Source organism: Bipolaris oryzae, assembly GCF_000523455.1.
Source record: "Bipolaris oryzae ATCC 44560 unplaced genomic scaffold scaffold_1, whole genome shotgun sequence".
Lineage (NCBI taxonomy): Eukaryota > Fungi > Ascomycota > Dothideomycetes > Pleosporales > Pleosporaceae > Bipolaris > Bipolaris oryzae.
Genome location: NW_006911277.1, coordinates 1 through 14537, shown reverse-complemented (window position 1 = coordinate 14537; position 14537 = coordinate 1). Strand labels below are relative to the sequence as shown.

Sequence of the window (14537 nt, the reverse complement as noted above, 5' to 3'; positions counted from 1 at the left end):
TATGTAGGGGGTCGTTAATAAGGAGCTGACAAACATTCCTGCGCTACTAATCTGCTATTTGGAAACCAATTCGAATATGCAACTACAGCGAGATACCGCAGAGGATCCATCTCTCATCAAATATCCGAAGACATAATGACGCTCTGTTTACGAATTATTTAACAAAAAAAAAGAAATCCGTAGTTACGCTCATGACATAGCCTTGGAAACACAGATATAATCGAGGATTTGGACCAGAAGTGTCACTTTTGATCGCTAATCATTTAACTTCCTATCTCAAGCTGACAATTTGTCAACCAGGATTGGCTATCCTTTCTGCATAAATAAGACTGGGTGTGTACTCTCAACCCGCAATCTCGAGAGTAAGATACATTACGGTGACCGATGTGTCTCGAGAATGGACAAGCGCGAGATTGTTTCAATTACTACCATGTCGACCCGGTTGAGCGACGGATGGATCTTGTAGCTGCAGCCAAAGATTGTTTCTCTCTTTATGCGAATGCCAACTCGCAGTATTGTATGCTGTACAAGGTTGGGGTTTATTGCCCTGTCCTAATGTACACTGGGGGTATGTAAGTTGTGGTAATATTGGGTTGAGTTGCCCCCTTTGCGTGGCCGGATTATCGACAGGCGAAAAAAAGTTGGTGTTGTCCCGTCCTTCTCTTGAACATAAATTCATGCGCAGATAGCTGTATGAATTACACATTTTCTCTATCAAGTACAAGTATAGAATATCCTGGCAATCGGTCGCTGAGCGCAGTCCTAACAAAAGTTTAGAAGTAAAAGGCCTAGTTATGCGCAATTTTTCAGCACGAATGTAAAATAGCATCTGGTTAGCCGAGGTAAGCATCAAATCGATGGAATTTTGATGCCAACGCAGGACGAAAACGTCGGGTGGTAGAGGCAGCTGTGAGGATTAGCCAGAGCGAGTGTAATTCTGCGACATCTTGTTTTCCATCTCTAATGCATTGTCTCTTCCAATCTGATTTGTACGTGGTTAGGCATGTTAGTGATGTTCTAGATGACTGTCATCCTCAGGCCTCTTTCCTTGGATAGTTTGGGGCTTGGCGAGATTCCAATCACGTGATCTATACACCCCGCGTCGATCATCACTTTCCGACGAGCAGCTGGTAGATCTTCAACCTCGTGTGCATCGCTAAAGCGAGTTTCTTTCTCGCTTCCTGGGGCGCTGCGATGCTGTTGTCGTCTGGTTCGCTGGACAGCCGCGGAACTCGATTGTTGACAGTGTGTGCCGATAGCCCCACTTTGAACTACTTGTACCTCTTGCTATATGTATACATTGACGAGGACTTTTTGCGATTGCCGATTATGCTGTTGTTTTCCTAAGAAATCTATGTGTGCCGTTTCTTAACGAATACCATCTACGCTTCATCGTGTCGAGGAAGGGATTTTGCCGGTTTCGGCGGACTCGTCTAGTAGCCAAGATGCGGGTCGGAAAGACTCGGTGCCATGGCATGAAGCACATCTTCCGAAGGAATCCGTTTCCCTTGGTCTAAGGACCGATTTCGATGCGGGGTGAGCATTGATAAGGAAAATGATGCTAGTCATAGACCAGATGCTTGTATGACGATTCCGAACCTGTCTGTCCTTTGCAGAGCTAATGTAGTTGTCCATATTGGCACACATGTTGAGATTGTGGAATGTTTGGTCATCGAGATATCGTCCAAGACGAAACGTGCCGAAGGATGTTCTGGCCTTTGCTACCCAGGTGTCCATGGGCTTGGTAGAGATGTATTTGGATGTGATCAGGCTGAAGAGCTGCCGTGTGTTTTGGGTGACCTTAGGTCCCGGTAGGAGATATTCTTCGTCAGAGTGGTGTAGGAACAATTAGCTCGTCATCACATGCGGGCTGGATGAATACAGACAAGCCCATGTTCCAGAGGCCAAGTTCTGCCGCCAGATGATGCGAGTGGTTGGCGTCATTGAGCTGGCTGAAAGTGCGATGCCTAGCTGCTTTGGTGGCCGTTGGACTGTCGGATTATATGTATGAGTTTGGCCTGGTGTCGGGGCAGGGTGCTGCATTCATTGGCATTTGTATACGTATGCGAGAGCAAGTCGGGCGGGCACGTGATTCGTTGTCTTGTGGGTGAGGTATTGGACGCGCCCACGACAGTGTGTTTGGCGCCTACAGGCGCCCTATTTACCTACCATAACGGTCGTTGATGGGCTTGCACTAGCGATGCAAATGGTGGAAAAAATGGCGTGTGCATGTGTGTGATGGTGCAGAAGCTCGAACCATGGGGCGGTCTTGTAGGCAGGGACGGGCTGGAGACGGCGAGTGTTTGGGTACTTGGTATTCGCTGCATGCACATGCACGGTGAAGGCGAGGAACAGCACTAGCCACACGACTGCATACGAGTAAGGTACGAAGTAAGGTGCATGCCGCAGCCCAAGCCGACGTGGGCTGCAAGCGTGGCTATCGCATGCCGACGGCGACATGTGGTATTGCTTGCGAGCAGGTACTTGCTTGTTACGAGTGGCTGTGGCTCGTCTAAGTAGGCGGGCGGCGGGCGGCGGGCTGCAGGCTGGTGGGTGATGAGTGGTGCGGTGGTTGTTGTCGAGGCAGAGAGGCCTTTGCTCGCATTCTCTCCCGAAACAGCGGCCGAGGCCCAGGCGAGGCGAGGCGAGGCACAACCAACACCAAACCCCCCAAAACGCGCTAGCTTGCCAAGCCGAGACCACCACCCTCTTCCGGGGGCAAAAACCTTGGGCATTTGTTGGGGGCAAAAAATACCCGCCTACCCAGCCCATCCGTGCTTCATCTGCACCGTGCATGTGTCGACAAGCAAGTACTGTGTAAGTGCACAACTAACCAAGTACAATGCGAAGTGAGCAGAGAGTGCTGCCTCACTGTCCCGCTGGCCTGTGATGGCGTGCCGCTCCCGCTCAGGGCCCTTCACTCTTTGGCATCCCCTATCCCAATCCCTATCCCAATCCCTATCCCTACTACTCGTAGATAAGTATCCCTCCTGCACAGCGTGTGGGCAGGCGTGCGTGCGGCGGAAAAACCAACCAAGGGCCCACCATCCACGCCTGGGCCTCGTCGGAATTGATGAGCCCCGTAGCAGATCTTCAGGGCCCACGGGGCTTCGTGTTATCGCCTCCCAATCCGGTTACGCTGCGGCTCATCTTCCTGGACCCTGAACCCTTTTTTTTCTTCTTTGCAAACTTCCACGCCCGTACACGGAGAGCATGCAATTCTCCTCCTCGCTAAGCCCACGCGAGAAAAACAATACATCAAACTCAATGACGCGTAGATTTGGAGTCCTACGCATTGGCTTCCTCCTATATCCCTCTGGCCCTCTGGTCGGCTATCTTGCCATGTCCCCAACACGGCTCACCGCAACGTGTTCACCCCTGGGGCAGCTAGGGCGGGCTGTGCGCCAACGTTGAAATCTCGGTTCGAGACCCACTGTTACGTACCGCCATAGACACGAAGGCGGTGTCTGATGCACATCGCTGCCCTCGCGACGTTGAAACGTATGTCGGGTCCGTTGAGCTTAGGCTGTATCAAGGGGCAGAGTTTTCGTGCTCAACCCAGCCCGCCATCGGTACAAAAGCCTGACCATCGTCCCGCCCCGTGTCTGAACGAGTGTCCCTTCCATTCCCTTTCTTCCCAACCATGATTACGACCACGCACCGCGTCCACGAGGCTCCCGTCAAGACCCGGCTTACCGCTGTGGCCGATGTCAGGCCCATTCCCGACGTCAAGACCCTCAAGGATGCCATTCCTGCAAAATGCTTTGAGCGTTCCATGCTTCGCTCCTTCTCTTACGTCGTCCGTGATCTCATCGTCGTCTTCTCCCTTTTCTACGCCGCTGTACCCCTGTCTCGCCTAGACGCTCCGTGGTTCGTTACCGTTCCCCTGTGGGCCCTCTACAGCTTTGTCCAGGGATGTTTCTTCACCGGTCTCTGGATTCTTGCCCACGACTGCGGCCATGACTCCTTCTCTGAGAACCTCACCGTCAACGCCATTACCGGCTGGTTCCTCCACTGCATGTTGATGGTCCCCTTCTTCAGCTGGAAGTTCAGCCACGCCCGCCACCACCGTTACCACAACCACATGGACAAGGACACTGTTTTCGTGCCCCACCGCAAGTCCGATGTCGAGGCCAAGAAGACCAAGCCTACCATCTTCGACAAGATCATGGATCACTCAGCCGCCGACACACCCATCATCACTGTCGCTTCTCTCATCTTCCACCAAGTCCTTGGCTGGCCAGCCTACATTCTGATGAACGCTGGTGCTGGCAAGAAGAGCTTGACCAAGGGAGACCGCTACACTTCGTCTCGCTACAAGCAAAGCCACTTGGACCCCACTGCCCACGTATTCACCCTTTCTGAGGCTCCTTTTGTTGCTCTGAGCAACGTTGGACTCATCCTCACTATGACTGCTCTCTACGTCTGGTCCCGCAGCGTTGGAACCTCAACCGTTCTTCTCGCATATGGTCTGCCTTACCTCTGGATGAACCACTGGATTGGTAAGCATGTCGTTTGCCCAGCTGCCAAGTACTGAAAACTAATTCTCCCTAGTCGCTATTACTTACCTTCACCACACTCACCCCGAGGCTCCTCACTACGAGGCCGACAACTGGACTTTCATCAAGGGTGCCGCCTCAACGGTCGACCGTGATTTTGGATTCATCGGCCGCCACATCTTCCACGGCATCATTGAGTACCACGTTGTCCACCACATGTTCCCGTAAGTTTGACTCATACCGAGCCACCACCATGTCTTGGTCAACTCAACTCTTTTCTCTGAAATCAACTAACGTTTATCAGACGCATTCCCTTCTACCACGCTGAGGAGGCCACCTGGGCTATTGCCCCTCTTCTTGGCGAACGCTACATCCAGCAAAAGACCAACTTTTTCGGTGACTTGTGGCAAAGCTTCACCACTTGCAAGACCGTTGAGCCCGGAACTGGCGTCCACGCTGGAGGATTGGTATGGTCCAAGACCAAGGCTTAAGGTTGTGCAGCTTGGTTAGCGAAAATGAAACGAGGCAAATGAAATTAGACTCTAGACAATAGAAGGTTTAATCCTATTCCATCTTACAAGTAACCCTGGGTACATCGCTGAAGGCAACCGGGTGAGATAATGTATTGGCATAAGATCTGGTTGGTGTTGGCTAGGTGAGCTGCTGACTCATGACGTCGTGTGTTGGTAATCTCTGATCACGTGAATCGACAAGCTGGTGCAGACATTCCAGCTTGTTTAGAGCCGACGGATCGAGAGAGCTCCTCGGTCTCCAGAATCTATCCCAGGGAGAAGACTCACCCTCTCGTACTGCCGAATACCAGGATCCTGTTCGTGTGGGGTGTTTTTTTTTGTAGCTGAAATGCTGCTGTGTATCTCACGTTAGCTCCCTTCTCCCGCGACTATTTAAGTCTTGCGGCCCACGTTTTGCCTTCTCCATGATTCGTCCGACTTCTCCTTTTTCATACATATCTTGGCCGCAACAGGTTAGCAGTCACCTGAAATGAAATCTTTTATGCTTCTAGGTTCGTATAGCCCCTCATCAAGATCCAACGTGCCGGGTTCTGCGCAATGACTATGTTCTTACAGTCGGGCCTACCCGAAACTCCAGGATCTCTAATGCGGGGGTGGGGCGTCTATAGTCCTCTCCACCACATCGGCAATTGTCCCACAGCTTCCACAAGGACTTCTCGTAAGATGTTTGGCCACTCTTTAGAAAGCATGTGCAGCCAAGAGAGCAAGATTCACAATCCAGAACTTAGTATATCAGCAAAATGGCCACCGTGGATGTTCAACTACCTGTCGTCCGACCAACTCCCCCTAACGTCGAAGTGAAAGAAATGCCTCAGCCAAAGACTGACGACATCTTTTACGGGCTCACCTCGAAATGGCCCGTCGCTCTAGATATCGCAGGCGGTGGTGCACCTTGCCGTCTGGAGGGTGAAGTAGGCGATTTGGTCGTCTTGGGTGAGATTCCAAAAGAGCTAAATGGGACCTTTTACCGCGTCATGACGGACCCATTCGTCCCGCCCCACCCCAACAATGTTCCTCTGGATGGAGACGGTCACATTTCTGCATTTAGATTCCATGATGGAAGGGTGGATATGAAGTTGAAGTATGTTGAGACGGAGCGCTATCTTATTGAACGCCGGGCCAATAAGGCGATGTTTGGGCTTTACCGTAACCCTTATACACACCACCCATGTGTACGGGCCGCAGTGGACTCAACTGCAAACACAAACCTTGTTCTTTGGGCAGGGCATCTGCTGGCACTCAAGGAAGGAGGTCTGCCCTACTCAGTAAACCCTAACACCCTGGAAACTGGAGTATACGATCCCTTTGGCCAAGTCAAGTCTAAAACATTCACCGCGCATCCCAAGGTGGACCCGTATACGGACGAACTGGTCGTCTTTGGCTACGAAGCAAAAGGCCTTGCTACAAAAGACATTGTCGTGTACACGCTGGACAACGAGGGAAACAAGAAGGACGAGCAATGGATCCAGGGTCCTTGGGTTGCTGCAATCCATGATTGTGCAATCACCCCCAACTGGCTGATTCTTGTACTGTGGCCTTTCGAAGCCGATGTCGAACGTATGAAACGTGGGGGTCAGCACTGGGCATGGAATTACGACCGCCCTGCAACTTTCGTCGTCCTACCGCGCAGAAAGACCACCAAGCTTCCGCCTGGCTGGAAGCAAGACGAGTGGAGAGTGTATCCCTGGGAAAACTGCATGCTCGTACACACCGCAGGAGCATGGGAAGACGAAGGCCACAAACTTTACATCGAAACATCACGCGTTCACGACAACGCACTTCCCTTCTTTCCCTCCGACGATGGCCGTATGCCCGCACCCGACGCCAAAGCCGATTTCGTGCGTTGGGAACTCGACCTCACCCAGCCAACCAACACTCGTGTCCCCGATCCCACCATCATTGTCGATGTCCCCTGCGAGTTCCCCCGCATCGACGAGCGCTTCAACACCAAGCCTTATCGATATATCTTCTTAGATGCTTTCATGCCCTCGCGCTCCGATGGCGGCAAAAACATCTTCCACGGCCTCAACGCCCTCGCCATGAAAGATACCCTCACAGGCAGCATGCGCTTCTTCTACGCCGGCGACGGCTCCCTAGTCCAGGAACCGGCCTTCATCCCCCGCTCCGACGATGCTCCTGAAGGTGACGGATGGGTTGTTGCGATGGTGGAGAGGCGAGAAACGAATAGGAACGATATTGTTGTGCTGGATACGATGGAGTTTGAGAGGCCGGTTGCGATTGTCCAGTTGCCCGTGCATGTCAAGGCACAGGTGCATGGGAATTGGGTTGATGCGGGGATTTTGAAGGAAATGAAGAGTTTGGTGAGGGAGCTGAGGCCAGTGCAGATAAGTGGAAAGGGGGCTTTGGAGCCGATTGAGTAGGATTGAGGGAATGGGGTTGTTTGTGAATGCAGTGGCTGGTGACTTTGTAGTAGTCTTTCTGTTTTGTTCATGGCGCCTGACTAGGTTACGTTATGTAATACTTGACCACGCTATACCCCTGAATGATTTGTGGTTGTCTTCCTCTCGCAGCTTCTCGCCTTGGCCATATCACAGCCGTGGATACGCAGCCTGTAATGTTACCAGAGGTCAAGGAAGTCTTGATCATCAAATACTTACGGTGCCAACGGTTAAATCCGTGCGCTATCTCCACTCTACTAATGACGGTCGCGCTCTTCTTTGGGTACACTCTATCCCCAGTTCAAATGAGAGAAATTTGAAGTTTTTTCTTCTAGAGTAATTCCACTGGACACTTACCTATCAATAAAATAGCGGGTTTTCGGTATAAGGATGTGATCACACTAGTTATCTGTCGCTCCCTTGGTGTATAGCGGCCGAGATGTATGATTTTGTCCTACAATCATAATAGTCTCGCTCCATTTACACTAATCGAAGCCGGTTTCGGTAAACCATCCCTAGCAATAATCCGAATCAAGTCGGAACGGCGGAATTTGTTAGTGTCAGCGGCGGTCCATGATATAGGCAGTCTTTTTTGTGGTGTATACAGCTAGGACATGGAGACGTCCGCCATGGAGTATAAATCGTATAACGTCCTGGCAAAAGATCGTTGTCACAAGTGTAACTCATTTCTCCATTTATATATAAAGTACCTATTGTTATTCACACTGCTTTAACAACCATCAACAAGAGGGTTTCTTTTGTCCTCCCCCTATTCTTCGCTGCACTTTCAGTCAGTGCTCCAATTGCACCCAAAGATGCAAGTAACGAAATTGAAGCACGGGCTGGTCGTGAGTGTCTTGCATTTTTTCTTCTTTTCAGCAAAATAAATGTAGCGTTATCACTTACACTATCTTAGGAGATTTGTTATTGTCGCGGGGGCAAATAGAGCTTGATGGCCGCCGATAGTCGTGAGAAATTCTTCATGCGGTACCATATGGGCCGCTTCATAGAATTGTAGTTTTGGCAGATTGTATGCAGGTTATGCGATTTAATGTCATTAGTGAAGATCATGATCTAGTCGTTGTTGTGCGCCATGGCGTTGCATCATTAACTTCTTCGAATTTCATATCAAGTACATAATATTAAACGAACAACCTTTCTTTTTACTATTTCCAGATTTCTAGTTGGTAATTCACGCCCACCCAAGTCGTATTTACTGCGGAAACAAGCAGGTAGTAATCCAGTGATCTTCTCAGGTGTGTTTGCATGCTAACAATGACCGCTATTTTCCAGTTTCGTTGGATGTATAAGAGCTGATGTAAGAATCGCAGGGATTATGACAGTAGTATTGCACTAGCTAGGGTGAAAGGAGATCTTGCGACAGGGTTATCATTGATCGAGAGACTAGATATCTGCGCCCCACTTCCCGGCCTTTTCGTCAATTTTATGGGTTATGGCGCAATAGCCAGGTTGTCAGCTCTGTCACCTAACTATGTATGTTACTGCAATATAAGAAGTGAGAGCAAGATACTTCAGAAGAAGATATGTGACAAACTGCTAGGCAACAACATGAAGTTCAGCAATTATCTTCTCGCTACCGGTGCGTGCCTCGAGTACCTGGTTCCGCTTGCGAAAGCGACGAACGTTTCAATCTCTTACAACAGTGCTGCTCAAGACGCCACAGCATTCGCAATCCAGGTACATGAACCATGACAAAAAACACATTACCTCTCTCTTAACGTATACCCAGTATGCATATCCCATTTCTCAATGGCAAAAAGCTGTGAGGAATATTCTCGATGCCGTCAAGACACCAAATACTCTATGGCCATACCATTCGCTTTCCGGACCCCGAAATCGCACTATAGTTGGGCCAAATGCAGACACGTTATACATCTGGGCCGCCATCGACTTGTCACATGAAGACCTTGTCTTGACAATTCCCAACATTAGTGATGGAAGGAACTGGATATGGCCTTTCTACGACCTGTGAGTGCCGTTAGATGTTATTAAACTAACACAAAAACTGACTGCTCTAAGCTTTGGCAACAATTTTGCAGGAATTTCAATCAACACGAACTCTCCTCCGGGAGACTATCTGATCAGACGTGCAGACGATGCTCTTGTCCAACCCGGAATCAGATACACTACTCCAGCTGAACTATCAGCCTACAAAGGCGTAATCTCTTATGCCACGACCTATGGTATCCTGCTCGGTCGTATTCTTGTACGCCAAAATACTACAAGCGATATTACGACCATACGCAATTATCAGGACCAAACCTTCCTCAAAACAGTTCCTCGTATACTATCTCAGCCGTTTGCAGCACAAGCACCTCGTTTATCACGTGAGCTCATTGACACTTCGAACGCACCAAACAGAGTCATAGGCTATTTGGACCTGCTGGCCAAGATTGGACAGTCCATCCAACCCGATGTATATGCGGACCGGTATCGAGTAGCATTAAAACTTGGTCTTGCTGGCATTGCAGACGGAGTCTATACCCCACCGCCTGGCGTCAATCTAACCGCTGCCACGCAGCAAACGCAAGCATCTCCGCGGCTTATTATCGAAACCTACTTGATGTTGGCAACAATTGGGTAATCCCCAAAGTGATATGCCAAGGCATCTTCGGCATTGAATACGGTTGTCGTGCGTATCGCGCACTCCACGGTTATCTGGGCTTAGTACAATCCGAGAACCTCTTTATCACGAACAAATCGGATAATGTGACTTTGGGTGAGAATTCGACATTTCTCTTTACCTTCTTTGGCAAACCCCCAATCAAGTCAACCGGGTTCTGGAGTTTGACTGTGTATGGTGCGGATCAGTATCTGGTACCCAACGAGCTGGGAAGATACGTCATTGGAGACCGCAGCACACAGTTGAAATTTGAAAGTGGAGGTTTGGTGTATGGAAATGATTCCAACGCTGGGAAAGGAACGGAGGATGGCAGATTTCAGGTCCTGCTGCAGCCTGCTAATATTCGCCCGCCTGATAGTTGGACTAGTAAGTAAGTTTACGCCTTTTTCGATTTTTTAATCACCTTTAATAAGTATCTGAAACTGCACCAAACATGGCTAATTCAGGATTTCTCATACAGCTGGCTTCCAGCTCCGGCGGGTGGTGGTAAACTTCTGTACTCGATTCGATTCTACTCACCAGCCGAGGCATTCACTAATGGCGAGTACAAGTTTCCAATCGTAGAGACTATTGCGGCCATCAGGCCTTAGGACCAGCCAGCAGTAGCGGAAATAGATGCCTTTTACGAATGATGATTAGGCTAATGGAGATAGCTATGTACTGAATACCAGATATTATGTAGTTCTACGAGTAAAAGAAATACATGACGCCACTAGTCCATTGACTGCGCCTCCTAAAATAGTCCCTTACTTACCACGAAGTTATTCGAACTTTGTCGTATCACTAAGAGGGGCTCTTTTTAGGTAGCTCGCGGCATCGATATATATATTGGATGGAAACTTAGTCTTCTTGATCTTGCATATCATTCCCTCACATTCATACTATCGTTCGTATCACTAACTGGCCACATTTCTGTGTAGAAATAGAGTACCTACCACTTCTTGCTCAAGGCGGGCAAGAATTACCGATGCACCTATCGAAGTAAACGCCAGACCCCTCGAATATCCCAAGTTCAACGCGTTCCCCCATGGCGGACAGGTTGCAAAGCAAGACTGCAGGATGCCAGAAGATGTATTGAGTGAAGGAGAGAAGTGCGGAAGGAAAATGCCGGCATTGAGGGAGATGGTAAAAAGGGCGTCTGAGCTTGGGTAGCGGTGTGCGAGTAAGGGGTTCTTAGCATACGGTCTTGACCCAAATCTTCGAATCCTATAATTAGTTCGCAAAACTCGCTTAAGACGCTGATGCTCGTTTTCAGCATACATGGACATACGCAAAAAAATTTTCCCTGTCTTCTAACTGGCACACACCTCATCGTCTATGCAACAATCAATCATCATTCTTGATCTATTAGTGTCTATCTGCAGTCAGTGACTATGTAAGACTTGGGAGCAACCGCCGTTCAAGGTGTTTTATCTACTTTGTTGCTAGATGTTCGGGCATCTACTATGGTGCGTTGGGTCATACACCACTGTTAGAGGAGAGAAAGATTCTACAATCGATGACCTTCTATCTCTTATCACGCCTTCTTTGTCCTTATCCCTTACTATCTCCACTTCAAACTCCGGAAAATCTGAAAAACATCCGTAAGATAAGAAGGTTATCGGAGCTTGAACCTGGTGGTGTGTATTGGCACCTCGTAGTGCATTGTCGTCTCGGTCGTGTTCTTGTGTGGGCTGGGACATATGATGTTCCAGGCGCGTCACCACTGCGCCTTCCCCCTCGATCATGGAAGCATCAAGAAAATCATCAGAATTGTGGAATTGTAACCTCTCTGTCTGTTCATCAACACTTCCACTTCTTCTCCAGTTTCTTCATCCTGAGTCGAAGTCCTTCTCCGTATTGCACATACGCCAGCCAATTTGCCTTCTTGCTATGCTGCATCATCAACAATGAAAGTCCAGCAAGTCGTTGCAGTTGGCAGGCGATGATGGTCGCGAACACAGCCCGGTGCTCTTCATCAGTATCAATCTGGTATTTTCCCATTGTAAATCGGGTTTGTTGTCGGTGTTGTCTCGACCCAAAAGGTCTTTGTTGTTGTTGTTGTTGCTGTTGCTGTTGCGACTGACGATGTCTTTCTCTGCGATTACTACGGCTATCGCTCCGAGCTCCCTGAGGATGACCATGCTCGTCCCACCATTGTGCGACGTCCTCAAACCCAGTTATGAGCTTCTCATATATCACCAGTATTAACATACAGATGCCTGACTCTTGTCGGCACCCGCGACATTGAGATAGGACAAGGCACCGAGAGATGTTATTTTTGAGAAGAAACATTGTGTTCTCCGCCATAGCCCAGTCGGCACCTACGGGGAGTATGATGACTTCTTCGAGGATCTGTAGAGCTGTGTCCATGCACTCGCAGTCTCCATCGTCGTAGCTGTTGTTGAAATCCTCATATGAGTCTGTATCGGTGTCCATTACGTTACGTGACGAGCTTGAAGATGGTGTTCGATTTAAGTTGAATGTATTTGACTTTGAGCAGAAGATGCTGCTGGACTTGGAATAGGATATCTGCATTGATTGGTCCGTAGGAGCAAGCGACTGGTATTTGCTTGAGTCGTGGCTGAGTGCGCGGGTAGAACCGTCTGGGCCTCGGTCGTTGTTGTTGAAATTGCCGACTTGGGTCAACGTGGGATCGGACAAATTTTCAACTAACGCAGTACTGAATGAGCATGCGATGCAACGAGTGCGCCTCTTATGAGACAAAACATGTGAGTTGGAGCTTACCTGGCAATTGGTCGTGCGAGAGGAGCCCATCCGGATCGAAAGGGTCTAGTAGTTCAGCAAAGCCGTCGTGTGTATTGTTCAAATATTCTTCCGCAAAGTCAAGAAAAAATCCGGTATCAGAGTCTTTGGGACATGCTGCAACAATCTGAATACTTTGCTCTATCCCGTCTACTTGAGAAATAACCTGCTGAAAACTTTCTTGTTGGTTTTGAGGCACGTTCTGGCGTGCAACCTGTCCATTACTAGGATTGCTGCTGCTTTCCTTGATGGTGGCAGCGGCAGCGGCGGCGATGGGGGTGGTAGAGCCGCTGCTGTTGTGTGATCCGACATCTGAGCCAGACAACATCGCTTGATCTCGAGATGGCTGTCTCGGCGGCGGTGCTGTGTTGGGAATTGCGACTTCGATGCAGGATGAATCATCATCCCAAGGGTGTCCGCTCACTTGAAAAACTGTCTCAGGTTGCTGATCACTACTATTACTTCCGTCTGGTATCTCTGAACGCTCAATCCCAGCTGATGTCCCTTCTTGCTGCTTGTTGTTCCTACCGCCTCGACTCTTCGGCGTATTGTATACACATCGCGTGCCACGCTGTTGGCACCGACGACATCCCACTTTCTCGCGGCTGCATCGAAGCTGTAGTTACAGTCTCAGACTTCAGCATACAAAATCTCGCCATGATTGTCAGAAATGGGAAACTTACCTTTTTTTTGCGGCAGGAATTGCACGCTATATGGAACGTGTTATTAGGCCGGCCCATGCGATCTGTCGTGTGAACGTCATGCATCTCGGTTGCGTTCTCCCGGCTACCGCATTTGAATGTCATGAACATGGCGATTAGGCATCATCTAGTGTCACGAATGTCGAACGTTAGCATATAAAAGAAGTCGAGGATTTACTAAGGTTATACTATAGAAGATAGGGAAAGTTTTTATACCTTAGTCGCTTTGAACAGCACTAGTCTTCAAAGGAACAGCCGCACAAGTCGTCATATGTTCTTATATTCTACGTACGGCTAGTGTATTCAATTATTAATCTTAAATCTTAACCTACTTCAACATACATCTATTTAAAAATTAACCTTGAAATGTATAACAAGAGCTTATTATAAGAATATATTTTAATTAAGTAATTATATGATTAGCGTGTTTCACCACTAAGCGGGCCACCCCACCAAGCGGGCCACTTCATAACCCTACTTAAATTAAGAAATTATAACAGTATCTATCTCTATAACTACTAATTTATATAATTTAAAATTTAAATAGTTTTTATTTAGTACTTAATAAGTATTCACATAGATTTTTAGAGAATTATATTAAGTAGTTAAAGAACTATAGAAAACTAGACTAAAATAATCCCTATTACCTAGTCTTTCTAAGTTAATTCTCTAACTAATAGAGTAGAGACTTAAGAACGTTTAAGTCTTTATCTTAATAGTATATATGTTAAGCTATTAAATTTTTTAACTTTATAAATTAGTAGTTATAGCGATTAGACTGGTAAATGGGTAGCGATCCACTTTTCTTTAAAAATTCATAATTAATTCCACGCTAGTCCTAAAGGGGCAAAAGTAGCTCATTTTAAAGCGCTAACTAAGCGCTCTCTACTATATAGTATACTACTAAGCTATATCTGTAACGGGCTGAACGCCCTTTAGATAGCTCCTCGATGGGATCTCGGGTTAAGCCGCACGCTCGCCATCTGAACTGCGTTCAGACCGAGCGGCGCTCAGGC

The 14537-nt window shown here is 48.4% G+C and overlaps 5 protein-coding genes across 5 annotated transcripts; 4 read left to right on the top strand and 1 right to left on the bottom strand.

Moving 5' to 3' along the window:
- Positions 1 to 3025: 3025 nt before the first annotated feature.
- On the top strand, positions 3026 to 3414 carry COCMIDRAFT_80004 (uncharacterized protein; the record flags this gene model as incomplete). The annotated part of the gene is made up of 2 exons (XM_007684198.1): positions 3026 to 3114; positions 3237 to 3414. Coding segments are annotated over 2 exons (267 nt in total), but the record flags the coding sequence as incomplete, so codon positions are not given.
- A 229-nt stretch (positions 3415 to 3643) lies between these two features.
- COCMIDRAFT_80232 (uncharacterized protein) lies at positions 3644 to 4990 on the top strand (the record flags this gene model as incomplete). The annotated part of the gene is made up of 3 exons (XM_007684197.1): positions 3644 to 4502; positions 4555 to 4723; positions 4804 to 4990. The coding sequence occupies 3 exons, from the start codon at positions 3644 to 3646 to the stop codon at positions 4988 to 4990; spliced, it is 1215 nt and encodes a 404-aa protein (XP_007682387.1).
- A 782-nt stretch (positions 4991 to 5772) lies between these two features.
- COCMIDRAFT_80271 (uncharacterized protein) lies at positions 5773 to 7413 on the top strand (the record flags this gene model as incomplete). The annotated part of the gene is made up of 1 exon (XM_007684196.1): positions 5773 to 7413. One exon carries the CDS (start codon positions 5773 to 5775, stop codon positions 7411 to 7413), a length of 1641 nt encoding a protein of 546 aa, XP_007682386.1.
- Positions 7414 to 8877: 1464 nt separating this feature from the next.
- Positions 8878 to 11227, top strand: COCMIDRAFT_21406 (uncharacterized protein; the record flags this gene model as incomplete). The annotated part of the gene is made up of 6 exons (XM_007684125.1): positions 8878 to 9129; positions 9182 to 9420; positions 9472 to 9882; positions 9924 to 10445; positions 10747 to 10878; positions 10996 to 11227. 6 exons carry the CDS (start codon positions 8878 to 8880, stop codon positions 11225 to 11227), a joined length of 1788 nt encoding a protein of 595 aa, XP_007682315.1.
- A 630-nt stretch (positions 11228 to 11857) lies between these two features.
- Positions 11858 to 13148, bottom strand: COCMIDRAFT_227 (uncharacterized protein; the record flags this gene model as incomplete). Its single annotated transcript, XM_007684098.1, has 2 exons — positions 11858 to 12726; positions 12803 to 13148. The coding sequence occupies 2 exons, from the start codon at positions 13146 to 13148 to the stop codon at positions 11858 to 11860; spliced, it is 1215 nt and encodes a 404-aa protein (XP_007682288.1).
- Positions 13149 to 14537: the final 1389 nt, after the last annotated feature.